The sequence below is a fragment of the Myotis yumanensis genome, unplaced genomic scaffold, assembly GCF_028538775.1.
Source record: "Myotis yumanensis isolate MYYU_CA2020_CCGP unplaced genomic scaffold, mMyoYum1.0.hap1 SCAF_16, whole genome shotgun sequence".
Lineage (NCBI taxonomy): Eukaryota > Metazoa > Chordata > Mammalia > Chiroptera > Vespertilionidae > Myotis > Myotis yumanensis.
The window spans coordinates 39843830-39860132 of record NW_027223767.1 but is presented as its reverse complement, the minus strand read 5'-3'; the positions used below and the strand labels follow the sequence as shown (position 1 = coordinate 39860132).

Sequence of the window (16303 nt, the reverse complement as noted above, 5' to 3'; positions counted from 1 at the left end):
CTCTGTAAGTAATAAGTTTGCCTGAAACTCTTCGGACCAAAGACCTGAGGCAGTTTGGTCTGGCCACAGGCACAGGATTTAGAATGAGGAAACCAGTGAATGCTGTTCCCTACCTGGGACCTGTTGGCACTGAGCTCCAGTGCTCTTTATAAAACCCTCCTCTCCCAGGACTGTTGTGGAGTTAAATGAGATTAGAGAAGTTTGAAGAGCTATGTCGGGGTGGATTAGTACTTACGGGGAGAGGCAGACTTAGCAGAGTGTGGAGTTTCCTAAAAGTCAGAAAGTCACCTTTTCCCCTAAATTCCGCTGGTGCTGTTTGAAGAACCCTTTCAGACAGTAGTGCTGCTCAGGGTCCCTCCGTACTCCCTTCAGCCTAGGCCTCTTTGGAGCCACACCTCCCTTTGGTTTGGTTCTTAGTGTCAGTGAAGAGTGTTCTGTGAAACAAGCCCCATAGACTATGGGCTACGTGGTACAGCCCCGCAGGCCAAGGCCAGGTTCTCTGGCTCCAAAGCCTAGGGCTCCATCTAACTAACCCCTTTCAGCAATTCCAGTGGCCCAAGCCTTCCCTCAGGCCTGCCTTCTACACAGAGCTTGGAGATCCCAAACTGACCTTCCCTTGGCCAGCCACAGGCCAGGTCCATCAGGGCTTAGACCTCAACAATCTGAATCATAGCCCCCCACAACCCAGGCATGTGCCCTTGACTGGAATTGAACCCAGGACCCCCCCCCAGTCCGCAGGCCGACCTTCTATCCACTAAGCCAAACCAGCTAGGGCTGTTTTTGTTTTTAATTATTGATTTGAGAGAAAGAGAGAGAAAGGGAAATGGGGAGAGAGGGAGAGAAACATTGGCTTGTTGTTCCTCTTATTCATGCATTCATTGGTTAATTCTTGTATGTGACCTGACCAGGGATCAAACCCATAACTTTGGCGTATTAGGATGATGCTCTAACCTACTGAGCCACGCCGGGCAGGGCTACTTTGGTTTTTAGTAGGCCTCTGCTTGGCCAGAGCATCCACTTATTGATAAGCCTCCCCCCCTCCAATGAGTACTCTCATATTTTCAGTTAATTAGTTAATGAGGTCTTAATGGGCCCAGGCTATGATTCAGATTGTTGAGGTCTAAGCCCTGACGGGCCTGGCCTATGGCTGGCCGAGGGAAGGTCAGTTTGGGGTCTTTAAGCTCTGTGTAGAAGGCAGGCCTGAGGGAAGGCTTGGGCCACTGGAATTGCTGAAAGGGGTTAGTTAGATGGAGCCCTAGGCTTTGGAGCCAGAGAACCTGGCCTTGGCCTGCGGGGCTGTACCACATAGCCCAGAAGGAGCCCAGCCTCCAGGATCGGGCATGTTTGCAGAGGTACTCACATGCCCTTTTCCCTGTCGCCCTGGTGGCCAGAATGTGGAGCTGATCTCCTGGGGGTGGCCTGAGGATTCTGGGTAGGTGTGAGCAGGAATAGAGTTGAAGGGTGAGGCAGGCAGACAGGGCTGCAGCCCAGGCCCAGTGTTCTTCCTGGTGGTCTGTCGCACCCTGACTAGAGCTGGCTCTGCAGGGCCCTCCTCGTGCACACCTCCCTCCCTCTGCATGTCCTTACTTAGCGAGGTTGGCTCTGGGTCCTGTTTGCCCTCTGCCAAGTCCAGGATTGATCAGAGCCTTTTCCACCAGGGCCACCAGCTGAAGAGCCTTCCTTCCCCCATCCCTCATTGCCCCCTTTTTCCCTCCTGCGCCCTTTCCCCCAACCCTTAGCCCTAGCTCGCACCAGCCTCTTCCAGAAGGGAGGGGATTGCACTCATTCAGGAGTCTAGAGGTTTCCCTTGAGCTGGTGTTGGCATGGTCCTGGCTGGGGTAGTCTGCCATATCAGCTCTGGGATCTTAGGAATTTCCTTGACCTGGGACAGCCTCTATTTCTTATCAGTCAGATTGTGGTAATACAAGAGCCTTCTAGAGTGGTTATGAGAAATAGAATGAGGCAATGTATGTAAAGGGTCTAAAACTCATTTAGCAGGCCTTGGTTTTGTGAACTTCTTTAGGCCATGAGTTTTGGGGAGCAGAGACAGCAATCACCTTTTATTTTTGGTGTCCCCTCAAGCTCAGCTGTGTGCTCACTAGAGATTTGTTTAGATGTTAATGTGCCTGCCTGGTCCTGGCCTTTCCAAGTGGCTGGCGTGGGGCCAGGCCAACCAGCAGCCCCCTCAGACTAAGACCACAGCCCCTACCCCCACCCCACCTTCACCCTCAGTCACTACTCCTGGGAGGAAGCCAGCTGCATGAGGGATTTTCCTGTGTACTGATTCCACCTACTTGTGCATATTCATTTACACAGTGGCATTCTCTGCCTGTAGATTTAGGTGGCCACATCCACTGGGATTATAGATACCGTTTGTCCTTGGTACATATTAGCCCTGTCCTAGGCACTTTCCACAGTCATATTCTCCATTTGAGAGGCTGATACAGTGCCCCAGTGTGCCTAGTTCGTTAATGGCAAACTGAGATTAGAATTGTCAACATAAGAAACATGCAAATTTACAGAGAATTTTTGTGAGTTTATTTGAACCAAACTGTCGACAATTGCCAGGAAGCACAATCTCAAGGGATTGAGAAAATGCTCCAGAGAATGGCAGTTTTGCACCTTATTTTATACACTAGAGGCCCGGTGCATGAATTCATGCACTGGTGGGATCCCTCGGCCTGGCCTGCGCCCTCTCGCAATCTGGGACCCCACTGGTGCACGATCAGGGCTGGGGAGGGACCATGAGAGGGCTCCAGGGCGTGTCTGGCCAGTCTTGTCCAGTCCCAATTAGCTGGACCCCAGCAGCAGGCTAACCTACTGGTCAGAGTGTCTGCCCCCTGGTGGTCAGTGCATGTCATAGCTACCAGTCGAATAGTCAAAACGGTCACTTAGGCTTTTATATATATAGATTACAGCCAAAAGAGAAGATGTAAGTGGGTTAGATACATCTTTTACATAGTTGGGGACAGGATAGTCAACAATTAACATGATAAAAATAACAATAACAAGGAGAGGATTTGTAGTTTCTAATCTGATCCATTGGTTGTGCCTTGAGGGGTTTGTAAAATGAAAAGTTACCCTGAGCCCTAACCAGTTTGGCTCAGTGGATAGAGCATCGGCCTACCGACTGAAGGGTCCTGGGTTCGATTCCGGTCAAGGGCATGTACCTTGGTTGCGGTCACATCCCCAGTAGGGAGCGTGCAGGAGGCAGCTGATCGATGTTTCTCTCTATCCCTCTCCCTTCCTCTCTGTAAAAAATCAATAAAATATTTTTAAAAATTTAAAAAAAAAGTTTGGGGCTCCAGTGGCGCAATCGGTTAGCGCGCAGTACTTATAAAAATTTAAAAAAAAGAAAAGTTACCCTGACATTCCAAAGGTATGTTAACATACTAGTAGATCAAGCAAGCCGTGAGTTTGACATGCTTGATGTAGATGCAAAAGACAATAGACAGGCTCAGTTAAAGGTTGGCTGTTGTCAGAGAAGATGTGACTACTTCCATAAATTGCTTTTTAAAAAAGTTTTAATTTCAGACTATCTTTTATGGTTACTTTAGGTCTCTGAGTTTGCAAGGCCGCCCCACGCAGGCCTTCCCTGGGCTTGTCAGGTTAGCATGTTGCCCTGTCCGTCCATAGAACCCGTGTTGTTCCCCTTTACTCGAGTCCCTGTGCTACTCAAGCTTGACTTTCGCAGCCCAAAGGAGAAGCAGATGTGTAACCAGAGAGTCTCCCTTTTGAAGCTGTTTTGTTGTAGGCAGCGGTAGGAGCAGTGGGGTTAGATCAAACCTGGGTTCAGCACCCTCGACATTTGGGTTCTGGCTAGGAAAGAATACAAAGCAAGACCCAAGCTGTAAGAGAACATTTATTGGGTAAATTACAGAGGTAGAAAAAGTAATTCCTGGGAGAAATGGGCTTAGGAAACAAGTTATGGAAGTAAAGGAAGGGCCTTGGAGCTTGGGAGTGAGGAAGCTAATGGCAACCTGCTGAGGGGGTGGGGTTGGGAGGGAAAGGCTCTGGGCCTGCTCCTGGGAGGGAGAATGCGCTGGGTCCTCCGTCCTAAGGGTTTTAGGGGTGGAGATTTTAGGGGAGTCCCAGGAGAAGATCTCAGTAGAACGTTCCGTAGTCTTCCGGGTGTGTCCATTCAGGATTGATTGGCCAGCAGCAGGGCAGGGGGTCATTATTCAATGCAGCTGGTCCTGATGTCAGCCTGGCTGGTTTTGCTGCTTATCTGGGCCTGGAGCTGAAACACACCTGAGGCCTAGATGTTATCTCTAGGGAGGAAAGATCAGGGGTCCAAGCCTCATGACCTGCGATATGCCAGCGATATGCCAGGGGAGGAAAAGTCACCCTGGGGCAAGGTCCCGCCGACAGTTGATTGTCTATTGCTGGGCACCTGCGGCTTTCCACCCTGGTGGCCTTCCGTACCTGACCCTTCGTCCTTGCTCTGCTCACGTCTGTCTAACTGCCTACAACACTGTTCACTGCTGCGCGGCAGACACCAGGCTGAGACAGGAGTCAGAGGGGCGAATGCAAGGCCCAAGCCTTGACTGACCTGTGAGGCCTACTTCCTGGTCCCTGCGGGTTCTTTGCACAGACAGCTGCAGTGTCCCCTGCACCCTCAGCTCTGTATATAAATCGTCAGCCTTTCATTCCCTGCGTTTGTGCCAGCGTTTGGAGTGGCGTTAAGGGTACTTTCCACCCACTCCTTGGGGCAGGCCCATCCCTGGCACACAGGGCTCCTTCCCTCCCAAGATCCAGGCCCTCGGACTTTTTCCTTCCTTTTTTCCTTCCTTAAAACCCACTTTCAATTTTTTACTTTTATATTCAGAGGCCTTTCTTTCAGTTGCAGTAGAATGGGCTGACCTCCTGCGGCTGCTTGGGGGCCTAGGGATTGGCTGGGGGTGGTGAGTTGGGAGCTTGCTCACCTGGCCACCATCTGTCTCAACAGGTGTCATGTGGTTTTTCCTGGGAGCTGCTGCCTGAGTGGAAATGCTGTCAGTGGTGGAGAATGGAGTGGACCCCCGGGATGCCATCTCGGTAGGTGACAATGGAGGATCAAGAGTGGGGAAGGAGGTGCACAGAACAGCCATTTCATTGGCTTTCCTCACTTTGAAATGTATGGACACTGTCTGGAAAGAGAGGCCTCAGGCTGAGAAAAAAGTTATAGCAGAAGCAAGCTCTGAGGAAGTCCTGCCCTTTCTAGGCCATCTTATTGGTGATAAAATGAGAATTTACCAAAAAACAGTTGGGATTTAATAAAGGTTACCTGAAAATGAAGGATTTCTCCAAAGAAGATATATAAGTGGCCAGTAAGTACATGAAAAGATGCTCACCATTATTAGACACTAGAGGTCTGGTGCACGAAATTTGTGCAGGAGAAGGGGGGGCCCTCGGCCTGGCCTGCACCCTCTCCCAGTCCGGGACCCCTCGAGGGATATCTGGAGGGATCGAGTCTAAGCTGCAGTCAGACATCCCTCTCGCAGTCTGGGACCCCTCGCTCCTTACCACCCGCCTGCAGTGGAGGCAGGAAAGGCTCCCACCACCGCCACTGCACTTGCCAGCGATGAGCCTGGCTTCTGACTGAGCAGTGCTCCCCCTGTGGGAGCGCACTGACCACCAGGGGGCAGTTCCTGTGTGGAGTGTCTGCCCCCTGGTGGTCAGTGCACGTCATAGTGACCAGTTGTTCCATCATTCGGTTGATTTGCATATTAGGGTTTTATTATATAGGACTAGAGGCCCGATGCACGAAATTCGTGCAAGGGGCTCAGCCCTCACAGCCGCAGCGGCTTGTCTCGGCCCTCATAGCCACTGTGGCTGCCTCGGCCCTTGCAGCCCCGGCTTCATCCAGAAGGACGTCTGGAAGGTTGTTTGGCTGTCCAGTCTAATTAGCATATTACGCTTTTATTATTATAGATTAGATAAATGCAAATTGAAGCCATAATGAGATAGTTCTTCACACCCCTTATGATGGCTACAGCCAAAATGGCAGACAATAATAAGTGTTGGTGGGCTTAAGGAGAAATTGGAACCCCCATACATTGCTAGTTGGAATGTAAAATGGTGCAGCCATTGTGGGAAACAGTTTGATAGTTCCTCAAGAAGTTAAACATAGTGCTTCATAGGACCCAGCAATTCCACTCCTAGGTACATACCCATGAGAATTGAAAACATATGACATATGTCTACACAAAAACTTGTTGAAACTGGACAACCAGTGGGTCCCGGCTGTCTGTCACTACTTGAGCCAATTAAGTAGAGACAGGGTTGAATCATGTATGAGCATTTATTCCAATAATGCGGGTAGTATGGGAGAGCAGCAGGTCAGCCACAAACATCTGCTCTCCAACCCTCCCCCTCCATAAGCCAGCTGCTTATGTTGGGTAGGACAAAGATTACATGGGGAAGTAGGAATTACAGGCAAGGGGAAGTAGGCAGTGGGGGCTGGGGCAGGACTCCATTGTTTGGGCAGTGAGGTTGTTAATATTTCCATGATAATAGTTCTTGAATGAGAATGGAAGGGATTCCAAGGTTGACTCCCAGGTCTCAGGGGCATACAACTCCCAGCCAGGGTAGAATGTCCTTTCTTTAATCAGATCAAGGCAATCACGGTACATATTTCTTATAACTATAGCTAGTCCCCAATATTCTGTTTTTGCCCCTAACATTGTGGGTGAATGTTCATAGTGTTAATGTAAAAACATTCAAGCCTGGTAAAGAATTTTTGTGAGTTTATTTGAGCCTAACTGTCAGCAATTGCCGGGAAGTAGAATCTCAATGAGTTAGGACAATGCTCCAGAGAGTGGCGGTTTTTCATCTATTTTTATACATTGCAATCAAAGGAGGGGATGTAGGTGGGTTACATGGAATCCATTGGTGATAGATTAGAGAGGTGGGAGAAGGCAAAAGTGGGGGGACCTCTGGGATTGGATAAAAAGTAAATGACAGCACATTACTTAGGTGGGTACAGGATAGTTAACAGTCAACAATTAACTCTGATAATAACAACGAGGGAATTTATGGTTTCCGCCTTGGTGCCATTTTGTTGTGCCCTGAGGGATCCAGAAAAGGGAAGTTACAAGCTACCCTGACATTTTAATGCCATGTTATCCCAGAAGCAAAAAGACAATAAGCTCAGTTAAAGTAAAGATTGACCTTGTCAGGGAAGATATTGGCCTAGGAAGTGACTACCCACCAAAACTGCTTTCAGTTAAAGTTTAATTTCAGACCATCCTTTGTGGTTACTTTAGGTCTTAGAGTTTGCAAGACCGCCATGCAGGCCTTCCCTGAGCTTGTCAGGTTAGCACGTGGCCCTTTCGTCCACAGTAGCAGCATTGTAGCCAAAAGGTGGGAACAACCCAAACATCTATTAACTATGAGTGGACAAATAAAATGTGGGATATCCATGCAATGGAATACTACTTGGCATAAAAATGAATGAAGTACTGATGCATGAAGAATGCTACAACCTAGAGGAAAAGAAGCTAAAATGAAAGAAAACATGCTACTAGTAAAAGGAAAGAAGTCAGACACAAAAGGCTGCCTATTGTCTGATTCCATTTATATGAAATGTCCAGAACAGGCAACTCCACAGAGACAGAAAGGAGATTAGTGGTTGCCAAGGTTTGGGGGAAGGGAATAGGAGGTGACTGCCAGTGGGTACAGTATTTCCTTTTAGGGCAATGAAAATGTTCTAAAATTAGATAGCGGCCATGGTTGCACAATTCTGTGAATATACTAAAAACCATTGAACTGTATACTTTAAATGAGAGTATTTTATGCTATGTAAATTACGTCTCATGAACGTTGTTATAAAAAAGGAACATTTAACTAACAATATAATATTTATCCAGAATCCTATCACCTAATGATTCAAACCAGTTTTTTTTGCAATCCCTTCCAGTCCTTTTTCAAATAATTGGGTAATTTTTAAATATATATATATTGATTTTAGAGAGGAAGGGAGATGGGGAGAGATAGAAACATCAATAATGGGAGGGAATCATTGATTGGCTGCCTCCTGCACACCCCATACTGGGGATTGAGCTGGCGCAACCCAGGCATGTGCCCTGACTGGAAATAGAACCATGACCTCCTAGTTCAGTGATGGCGAACCTTTTGAGCTCGGCGTATCAGCATTTTGAAAAACCCTAACTTAACTCTGGTGCCGTGTCACATACAGAAATTTTTTGATATTTGCAACCATAGTAAAACAAAGATTTATATCGTTGGTATTTATTTTATATATTTAAATGCCATTTAACAAAGAAAAATCAACCAAAAAATGAGTTCACGTGTCACCTCTGACACGCGTGTCATAGGTTCGCCATCACTGTCCTAGTTCATAGGTTAAGGCTCAACCACTGAGCCATGCTGGCCGGGCTACTTGGGTAATTTTGACATACTTCTATTTTGACAGAACTCTCTTTACTCTGTATTTCCAAAAGACTTGTATATTTTGTAATTTATTCATTTAACAAACATTTATTAAGGACACAAGGTTGAGTGAAAAGAGGAATCCCCCTCCCCCGCCCCCCCCCCCCCGTCCCCCGCCCCTTGCTGCAGATCAGGAAATATTCTTTCCATTTAACAGGTGAGGAAAGTGAGGCTCAGAGAGGTGAAATGTCTGAGGTGCTCCAGCTGGTGACTGACAGCTGAGACTAAACCTGATTTCTCTGAATGTAGACCATACTCCTGTTTGTTGGTGTTTTTATTCTTCTAAAGCAGCACTTGTTGCCTCTTAGCTTCTTGATTCTGTGTGGCATCTTGGTCACGTAACTAAGGTGGAACACCTCACCTCTGTCCTAGATGGATTTACCCAAGTCCCATCGCCATTACTAATGATGGAGCCAATGCTTAACATAAGGTTTATGTGGCTATCAGTTTATTGACACTTGGTTTAAAAAACAGAAGAGCCCTGGCCAGTGTGGCTCAGTTGGTTAGGGGTCGTCCCATGCATCAGGAGGTTGCCGGTTCAATTCCCAGTCAAGGGCACATGCCTGGGTTTCGGGCTCGATCCCTGGTAGGGGGCATGCAGCTGATTGATGTTGCACTCTCACATTGATGTTTCTCTCTCTCTTCCTCTCTCTCTAAAAATCAAAGTATTCTGTAAAAAAATAGATACACAAATATCTTTGCAAAAAATAATAACAGTATCTCTGGATGGTGTGTGTGATTTTCCTTCTGTATACTTTATCTTTATTTTCTATAATTAGCATGTGCTAGTTTTGCAGAAGGCACATGCAGATACATACATACAGGTGTGTGCATGTGTAGTTGTCCATGTATTTTGTGAGTTACATTCCAGAGTTACATTCCAGGGGTCACCATGGGATATATTCTAAAGGCCTGTGTTACGTCTGACCCCGCCCAGGTCATCAAGAAGAAGCTAGTGGGATCCATGAAGGCGTTGCAGAAGCAGTATGCATCCTCGGACACAGTGGTCACCAGTGAAGACGGAGATGCCAACACCATGTGCAGCGCCCTGGAGGCCGTGTTTATCCACGGCCTGCACGCCAAGCACGTCCGAGCGGAGGCCGGGGGGAAAAGGAAGAAGAGTGCCTACCAGAAGCCTCTGCCTCAGCCTGTCTTCTGGCCCCTCCTGAAGGCCATCACCCACAAGTGAGACCAGCCCGGGCGGGTTTGCATTGGGAAGGAGCTTTGGGGGGTGGGACATGGGGCTCTTCAGCTTTGTGGGAAAGCAGCAGGCGCTCCTGTGTCTAGAACATGGGTGGCTGAGGTGGGGGATATTGTCCGACCAAGCCTCATTCGCCCCTCCTTCCTCAGGCAACAGCCTGGCACTGCTTCGAGCCCCTGGCTGGTCACCTGCAGCAGGTGCCGTCTTTTGGCCACACCCTGCAGAGTTCGGTGGCTGCATCAGAGGTGGTGTGGCCTGCAAAGCCTAAAATCTTTACTACCTGGCCCTTCACAGAAGTTTGCTGACCTCTCCTTAGAACGCTTGACCATCTGTGTGCTAAGTATTTACTCCTAACATGGCATAGGGAGTTTTTTGTAAAAGAATGGAATCCAGGAAGAGCATCTGAATATTTGCTCTGAGACACTTGTCTTTGTGGCCCTGCCCCTAACTGCCTGGACTTCGGAGCAAGCAGCTGGCACTGTGCCTCTAAGGGCTATTAAATGCCACCTTCAGCCCAATGGTGCTTTGTCAGTCTCCAGTCTTCCTTCCCATGCCTACTGCCACTGCCCTATCTCGGGTTCTTACCTCACTCCTGGGTGACAGTGGCTTTCTAATTGTCCCCCTTATCTCATTCTGTCCTTTCTTGACATTTACTGAGCTTAAGCGAACCGGAGCCAATCACTGCGTCCTATAGAGCATGGTCTGTCCTCCTATGAAGGGGACATGAGCAGGGGACGGTGGTAGTCAGAGGCGGGCATTTAATCAGATCGAGGCATTCAGGAACTGAGTTTGGTATACCTGAGTCTGATCTTATCCAGAGCAACCCACCCTAAAGTCTGCATAGCTGAGGTCAAGTCACCTTCCTGTGGAAAAACCTATAGCCCACAGGCTCCCAAATGCTAGCCGGGAGCCTGGTTCACTCGGTGGGGGGGGGCCCAGAATCTGCATCCTGACCAAGTTCCCAGGTGATTCTGAGGCACAGCCTAGTGTGGGGACCGTTGCCCCACTCTGCCTCAGCAGTTGGATTCTCACAAACCTGCATTACCTGGCTCTGCCACCAAATCACCCACTCCTCCCCACATTGTAATGGCAGTGCTCCCCACTCCTGTTACAGCTCTGTGGCTTTCCTTCCCTTTATGCCTTTCCTTCTGTTAGTTTCATGTGCCTACGAGGCCCTCCTATCTATTCCCTCTTGAAATCCCACAAGGCCCAGCTCAGAAACTGCCCATTCTATGACATTATTTTCACTCCAACCCGAAAATGATCACTCAGTTCCCACCCCAGCTCTACTAACAACAGGTGTGCCCTGGAAAGCTAGTTACCTGGACCGAGGACAGGGACCATGTCTTTCCCCCGTGTCATTAGTATGGCTCCTGCCAACCAGTGTATAAAACGACATCTCCATGATTCAAAGTCCTTTCTTGACATAATCCCGTTCTCCCCCTTCCCAGGCACACCGTCTCGGACTTGGAGCACCTGGTCTTTGTCAGCACGGACGTGGGCCGCTGCCGGGCCTGGCTGCGGCTGGCCCTCAACGACGGCCTGATGGAGTGCTACCTGAAGCTGCTGCTGCAGGAGCCAGCCCGCCTGTGCGAGTACTACCAGCCCTCCGCCCTGCTCCGAGACCCCGAGGAGAGCGAGTTCCTCCTCAGCTTCCTGCAGGGACTGACATCCTTGTCCTTCGAACTCTCCTACAAGTCCTCCATCCTGAACGAGTGGACGCTCACCCCGCTGGCCCTCTCTGGGCTTTGCCCGTTCTCTGAGCTCGACCCTCTCACTACCTCGGGGACGGAACTACAGCGGAAGGAGTCTCTGGATTCCATCTCCCATTCCTCAGGCTCAGAGGACATCGAAGTCCAGCACTCGGGCCATAAGATTCAACGGAACAGGCAGCTCACTGCCTCCTCCCTCAGCCTGGACACGGCCAGTTCGTCCCAGCTGTCCTGCAGCCTCAACTCTGATAGCCTCCTACTCCCCGAGAACGGCTCCAAGAGTCCAGACCACTCTGAGGAGCCCATGTCCTACGACTCAGACCTGGGGACAGCGAATGCCGATGATTCAGACCCGTCTCTGCAGGAGTGAGTACCACGCCTTCCCTCTCTCTCTGCTTCCTTCCTTCTTCTCTTCCTCTTCCCCTTCCTCCTTCCCTCCCTTCCTCTAGCATGTGATTGCCTGTCGCTGCACACTGAACTCTGTTAGGGCATAAAAAAAGGCAAAGGGAACCTCTCTCTTCCTCAGGGACCGAGGTTGCTGGGAGCTGTAAATGGGGGCGGTGAGGAAATGGATTTAGACAGCGCTCAGGGCTGGTTCAATCCAGCTCTGTCCTGGGCGACCTTTGACAAGTTATTTCATCTCTCTGGGACTCAGAGAAGACAACAATATTTTACACTATCTAGAGAGAAGGAAACTAATAGTTCAGGGCTATATTTACAACTGCCAAAAAATACAGTGAAGCTTGATGCAAAAGGATGGTCTTCGGTGACCTCCCAGAGGATACAAACCTGAATGCTGCCTGGAGGAGGTGGTGGACGAACGGGGCCACGCCCAGCTGTGGAAAAGGAATACGTGGAGCGACGACTTTGACTAGAGAAGGGAACCTGGGTAGAGCCTTCTTCTTCTTTTTTTTTTTTTATGTGTTTTTATTAATTTTATTTATTTTTATTTAAAAAGTATTTTGATTTCAGAGAGGTAGGGAGAGAGAGAAATACCAATGAGAAACATCGATCAGCTGCTTCTTGCATGCCCCCTAGTGGCGATTAAGACTGGGAATTGAACCTTTGACCTCTTGTTGCATGGGACAGTGCTCAACCAACTGAGCCACATTGGCCAGAGCAGAGCCTTCTTCATTCAGGCTTTTTTAACATTAATTTTTGAATAATAGTCTATTTTTATGGTTAAAAAAAATCTAAAAAGTGTTTCCCACCCCTATAACCATAATTATTTTCTTGCTTAGTCTTCCAGTGTTTCTAAATACATCTATAACAAATATGCATATGCAGATTTTAAAATTGTATTTCTTATTCTCCCCCCTCTTTCCCCAAAAGCTGGTATAAATACACTATTATACACCTTGTTTTGGAGGTGATCTTTTCATATCAGAGTTTCTTTTTATTTCCCCTGTGGCATAGTTTTTCATTGTCTGGAAGTGCCTTAGTTTATTTAATCAGCCCCATATGTAGTGGACATCGGAGTTCAGTGTTTTATAAGCAACCTTGCGTGTGTAGTTTTTTTATTTCTCTGCAGTTATCTCTGCTCAGTAAATTCCCAGAAGCAAAATTGCTGAGTCAAAGGATAGATGAATTTGTCATTTCACGGATATTGCCTGTTTACACTCTATTAGCCTTATCAATAGACGGTATTATCAAACTTTTGGATGTTTGCTCATCTGATAGGTAACAAATGGTAACCTTTTTATTAACTATTTTCTTCAGTTGGATCCATGTTCCATCAGTGTTTAGGACCTTCTTTTTCATTCCTGCTGTCCCACCTTTGGTTCAGGTCTTTACAGGGATGCCACCTGGTGTGGGAATTGTACCAGTTTGGGGTGGTGGTACGTACTGGCGTGGAGCAGATCTCATTTCAAGCCCCGTTCTACCACTTACTAGTCCAGTAATGTCAGGCAAGTTGCTGGCTCTTTTTGAGGTTCTGTTTTTTCATCTTTAAAATGCAGATTGTGGCCCTAGCTGGTTTGGCTTAGTGGATAGAGTGTCGGCCTGCGGACTGAAGGGTCCCGGGTTCGATTCCGGTCAAGGGCACATGCCCGGGTTGCGGACTCGATCCCCACTGTGGGGCGTGCAGGAGGCAGCCAATCAATGATTCTCTCTCATCATTGATGTACCTATCTCTCTCTCCCTCTCCTATCCTCTCTTAAAATCAATAAAAATGTATTTTAAAAAATAAATAAAATGGAGATTGCCTCAGAGGGCTGGTTGAGGATCAGATCAGATGCCTGTTAGTGAGTTGCGCACATAAGAATGTCTGATAGGCACCAGAAAGAGCTTCTGAGCACTGAACGCATGAGATAGAATTTTCAAATGTCAAACGGAAGGATTGAGCTCGAACATGTTGGAAAGGAGCAGGCCCTGCCCCAGCACGGCTGGGCCTGTGGCATGACTAGGCTCATTCACATGTCTCAGATATTTGTTGCCTCTCCCTCCTCCCACAGACCAGCCAGCTGTCTCTTTGTCACATGTCTTTTCTTTATCTTTCACGAATCTTGTGATTGGAAAATTCCAGCTTAAGGTCATTGAGCCAGTGGCCATCCACCCTGTGTGGTTATTATGGGGAACTAACTCAAGGGAAGAGGGTCAGGATGTACAGACCAACACTAGTGTGAGGAACCAACATACACTAAACACAGATGTGCAAACACATACGCAGCCTTCTTAGAGCTGGGCTGGAAGTTAGTCTTTGAACATCCACAGAGACTAGCATTTCTTGGAGTGTATGTTTTAAGGGTAAAGAGTCTCACCAACAGTTGAAAGTTCACTTAAGCTATTTTTATATTACTTAAACGTAACTTAAAAATTACCCACACATACCTTGTGCTTATACCTCTTAAAGCTGTAAAACCAGAACATCTACAAATAGCCCAGCCAAAGTGGCTCAGTTGATTGAGTGTCATCTTGTGCACCAGAAAAGTTGCCAGTTCGATTCCATGCCCACATTAAAGAGGATTTAGTCCCTGATTGGGGTGCATGTGGGAGGCAATCGACTGATGATCTCTCTCTCTCTCCCTCTCTCTGAAATCAATAAAAACAAATTTTTAAAAATCCCTACAAATTAAACTTAAAGAAAAGTACAAAACACTAACATTCAAAATGAAATATATTGATATATTATTTCACTGAAACCAAATTGCACTTTGCTTCTTTTGTGTGTTTTTGAGTCTGAATTATAATTATCACTGAGAAGCATAGGCACATTCTAGTGGTTGAAAATGTGGACTCGGGAGCCAGACTGCCCGAGTCTTCCTTAACCAGCTTTCTGACCTTGGGCAAGTTACTCAGTCTTTCTGACATTCACGTCCTCATCTGTAAAATGGCGATCAGAATGTTCCAAAGGGATGCCAGGAAGATTAGATGAGTTAAGATAGTGCTTCGGGCAGTGCCTGACGCATGGTGAGTGCCCAATAGGTGGTGTTATTGTCCTTTACTGCTAAGTCCTCCTGAGAACTGATGACCTGAGTTCTACTTCTTGTCTCTGTAAGCAGTGCTGTGAATAGCTGGTTAGTAACATTTGTCAGCTGTCATCATGAGGTTTTCCCTTGTGGGAAATGATTCTGAGACCATGCAGCCCACCTCTGTGCAAGAAACCACAGGCTCAGACCACTTGGCAGGGGTTCTTTCCAAGGCGGCCATCCAGAACCTCCACGCCATGCTTTTTATTTATTTCACACATGCACACATAGATACTTACGCATGTAATAATGTGCTTTTTTAAGATTGTTTTTTAAGTGAATGTGCAAAGAAATTTTTTGAACAGACATTTTTGATCACCACTGCCCTGAACCAGAGAGAAGTGGAAAGACTAGCAATTTCAGTTCTTTTTTTTCTTTCTTTCTTTTTTTTTTTTTAGAGAGAGAGAAAGCAATAGAAACATCGATTTTGTTGTGCCACTTATTTATGCATTCACAGGTTGATTCTTTTATGTGCCCTGACTAGGGATCGAACCCACAGACTTGGTATATCAGGACAATGCTTTAACCAACAACTGACCTACCTGGACAGGCCTGTTTCATCTGTATGTTGCATTTTACTCAAAGTTTTCTCTTTTTTTGCCTTTTCTTCAAAATCTCATTCTTGCACTTTTTCCAGTTGAGGTATCTATCTCTTATTCTCATTGGATCCTGAGACCAGAACTGATTCCGATGAGGCTCTGTGAACTTGATTTCACCTTGACCTTGGTTTTGGTTTGGTGGAAGCTCTAATTTATTGCACAATCAATTTTGGTGGCATTTTTTTTATGCATCACTCATTTTAACACCCAGTCTACTCAATCATTAAAATCTTTCTTATAGAGTAGGGATCATTTATAACTAATAACCATTTTGGTAATGCTAGTGAGTATTTACATAATTCTCCTTTCCTTACAGTTCTATATTTGTTTACATGGAGGCTAAGCAGTCTTATCAATAATAATAAAAGCAGCTACAATAACAAATTGAGGCTAACATTGAGAGAAACTTGTGCAAGACACTCTTCTAGGCATTTTGCATATATTATCTCATTTAATCTTTATCACAGTCATAAAAGTGGGTGCTGTTACCATGCCTGTTTTACAGATAAGGGAATAAAATCTATGAACTGTAGGTACCTTTGTTGGGGTGCTTAGCAATGTTCTAACCAAGGCCAGGAGGACTCTTGGCTCCCTGCTTTTAATCACTTACTACTCTATCTCCCAGGAGCCCATGAAGAGCTGGGACTTTACAGGGGATATAAAAATCTGTCTCCCTTGCCTAGCTGGTTTGGCTCAGTAGATAAAGTGTCAGCCTGCAGACTGAAGGGTCCTGGGTTCGATTCTGGTCAAGGGCACATACCTCAGTTGCAGGCTTGATCTCAGGCCCGGCTGGGGCATGTTCAGGAGGCAACCAATCAATGTGTCTCTCTCACATCGTGATGTTTCTCTCTCTGTCTCTCCCACTCCCTTCCACTCTCTAAAAATCAATGG

At 47.0% G+C, this 16303-nt stretch overlaps 1 protein-coding gene across 6 annotated transcripts in view; it reads left to right on the top strand.

The window, feature by feature from the left end:
- The window catches only part of PLEKHM1 (pleckstrin homology and RUN domain containing M1), a 46406-nt gene that overhangs the window by 2892 nt on the left and 27211 nt on the right, over nucleotides 1-16303 (top strand). For all 6 annotated transcript variants that reach the window (XM_070394701.1, XM_070394696.1, XM_070394699.1 and 3 more), the window contains 3 exons: nucleotides 4949-5037; nucleotides 9371-9618; nucleotides 11086-11712. In XM_070394701.1, coding sequence (XP_070250802.1) covers nucleotides 4990-5037; nucleotides 9371-9618; nucleotides 11086-11712 — 923 coding nt within the window. In that variant the 5' untranslated portion in view covers nucleotides 4949-4989. The remainder of the gene's footprint in view (nucleotides 1-4948; nucleotides 5038-9370; nucleotides 9619-11085; nucleotides 11713-16303) is intronic.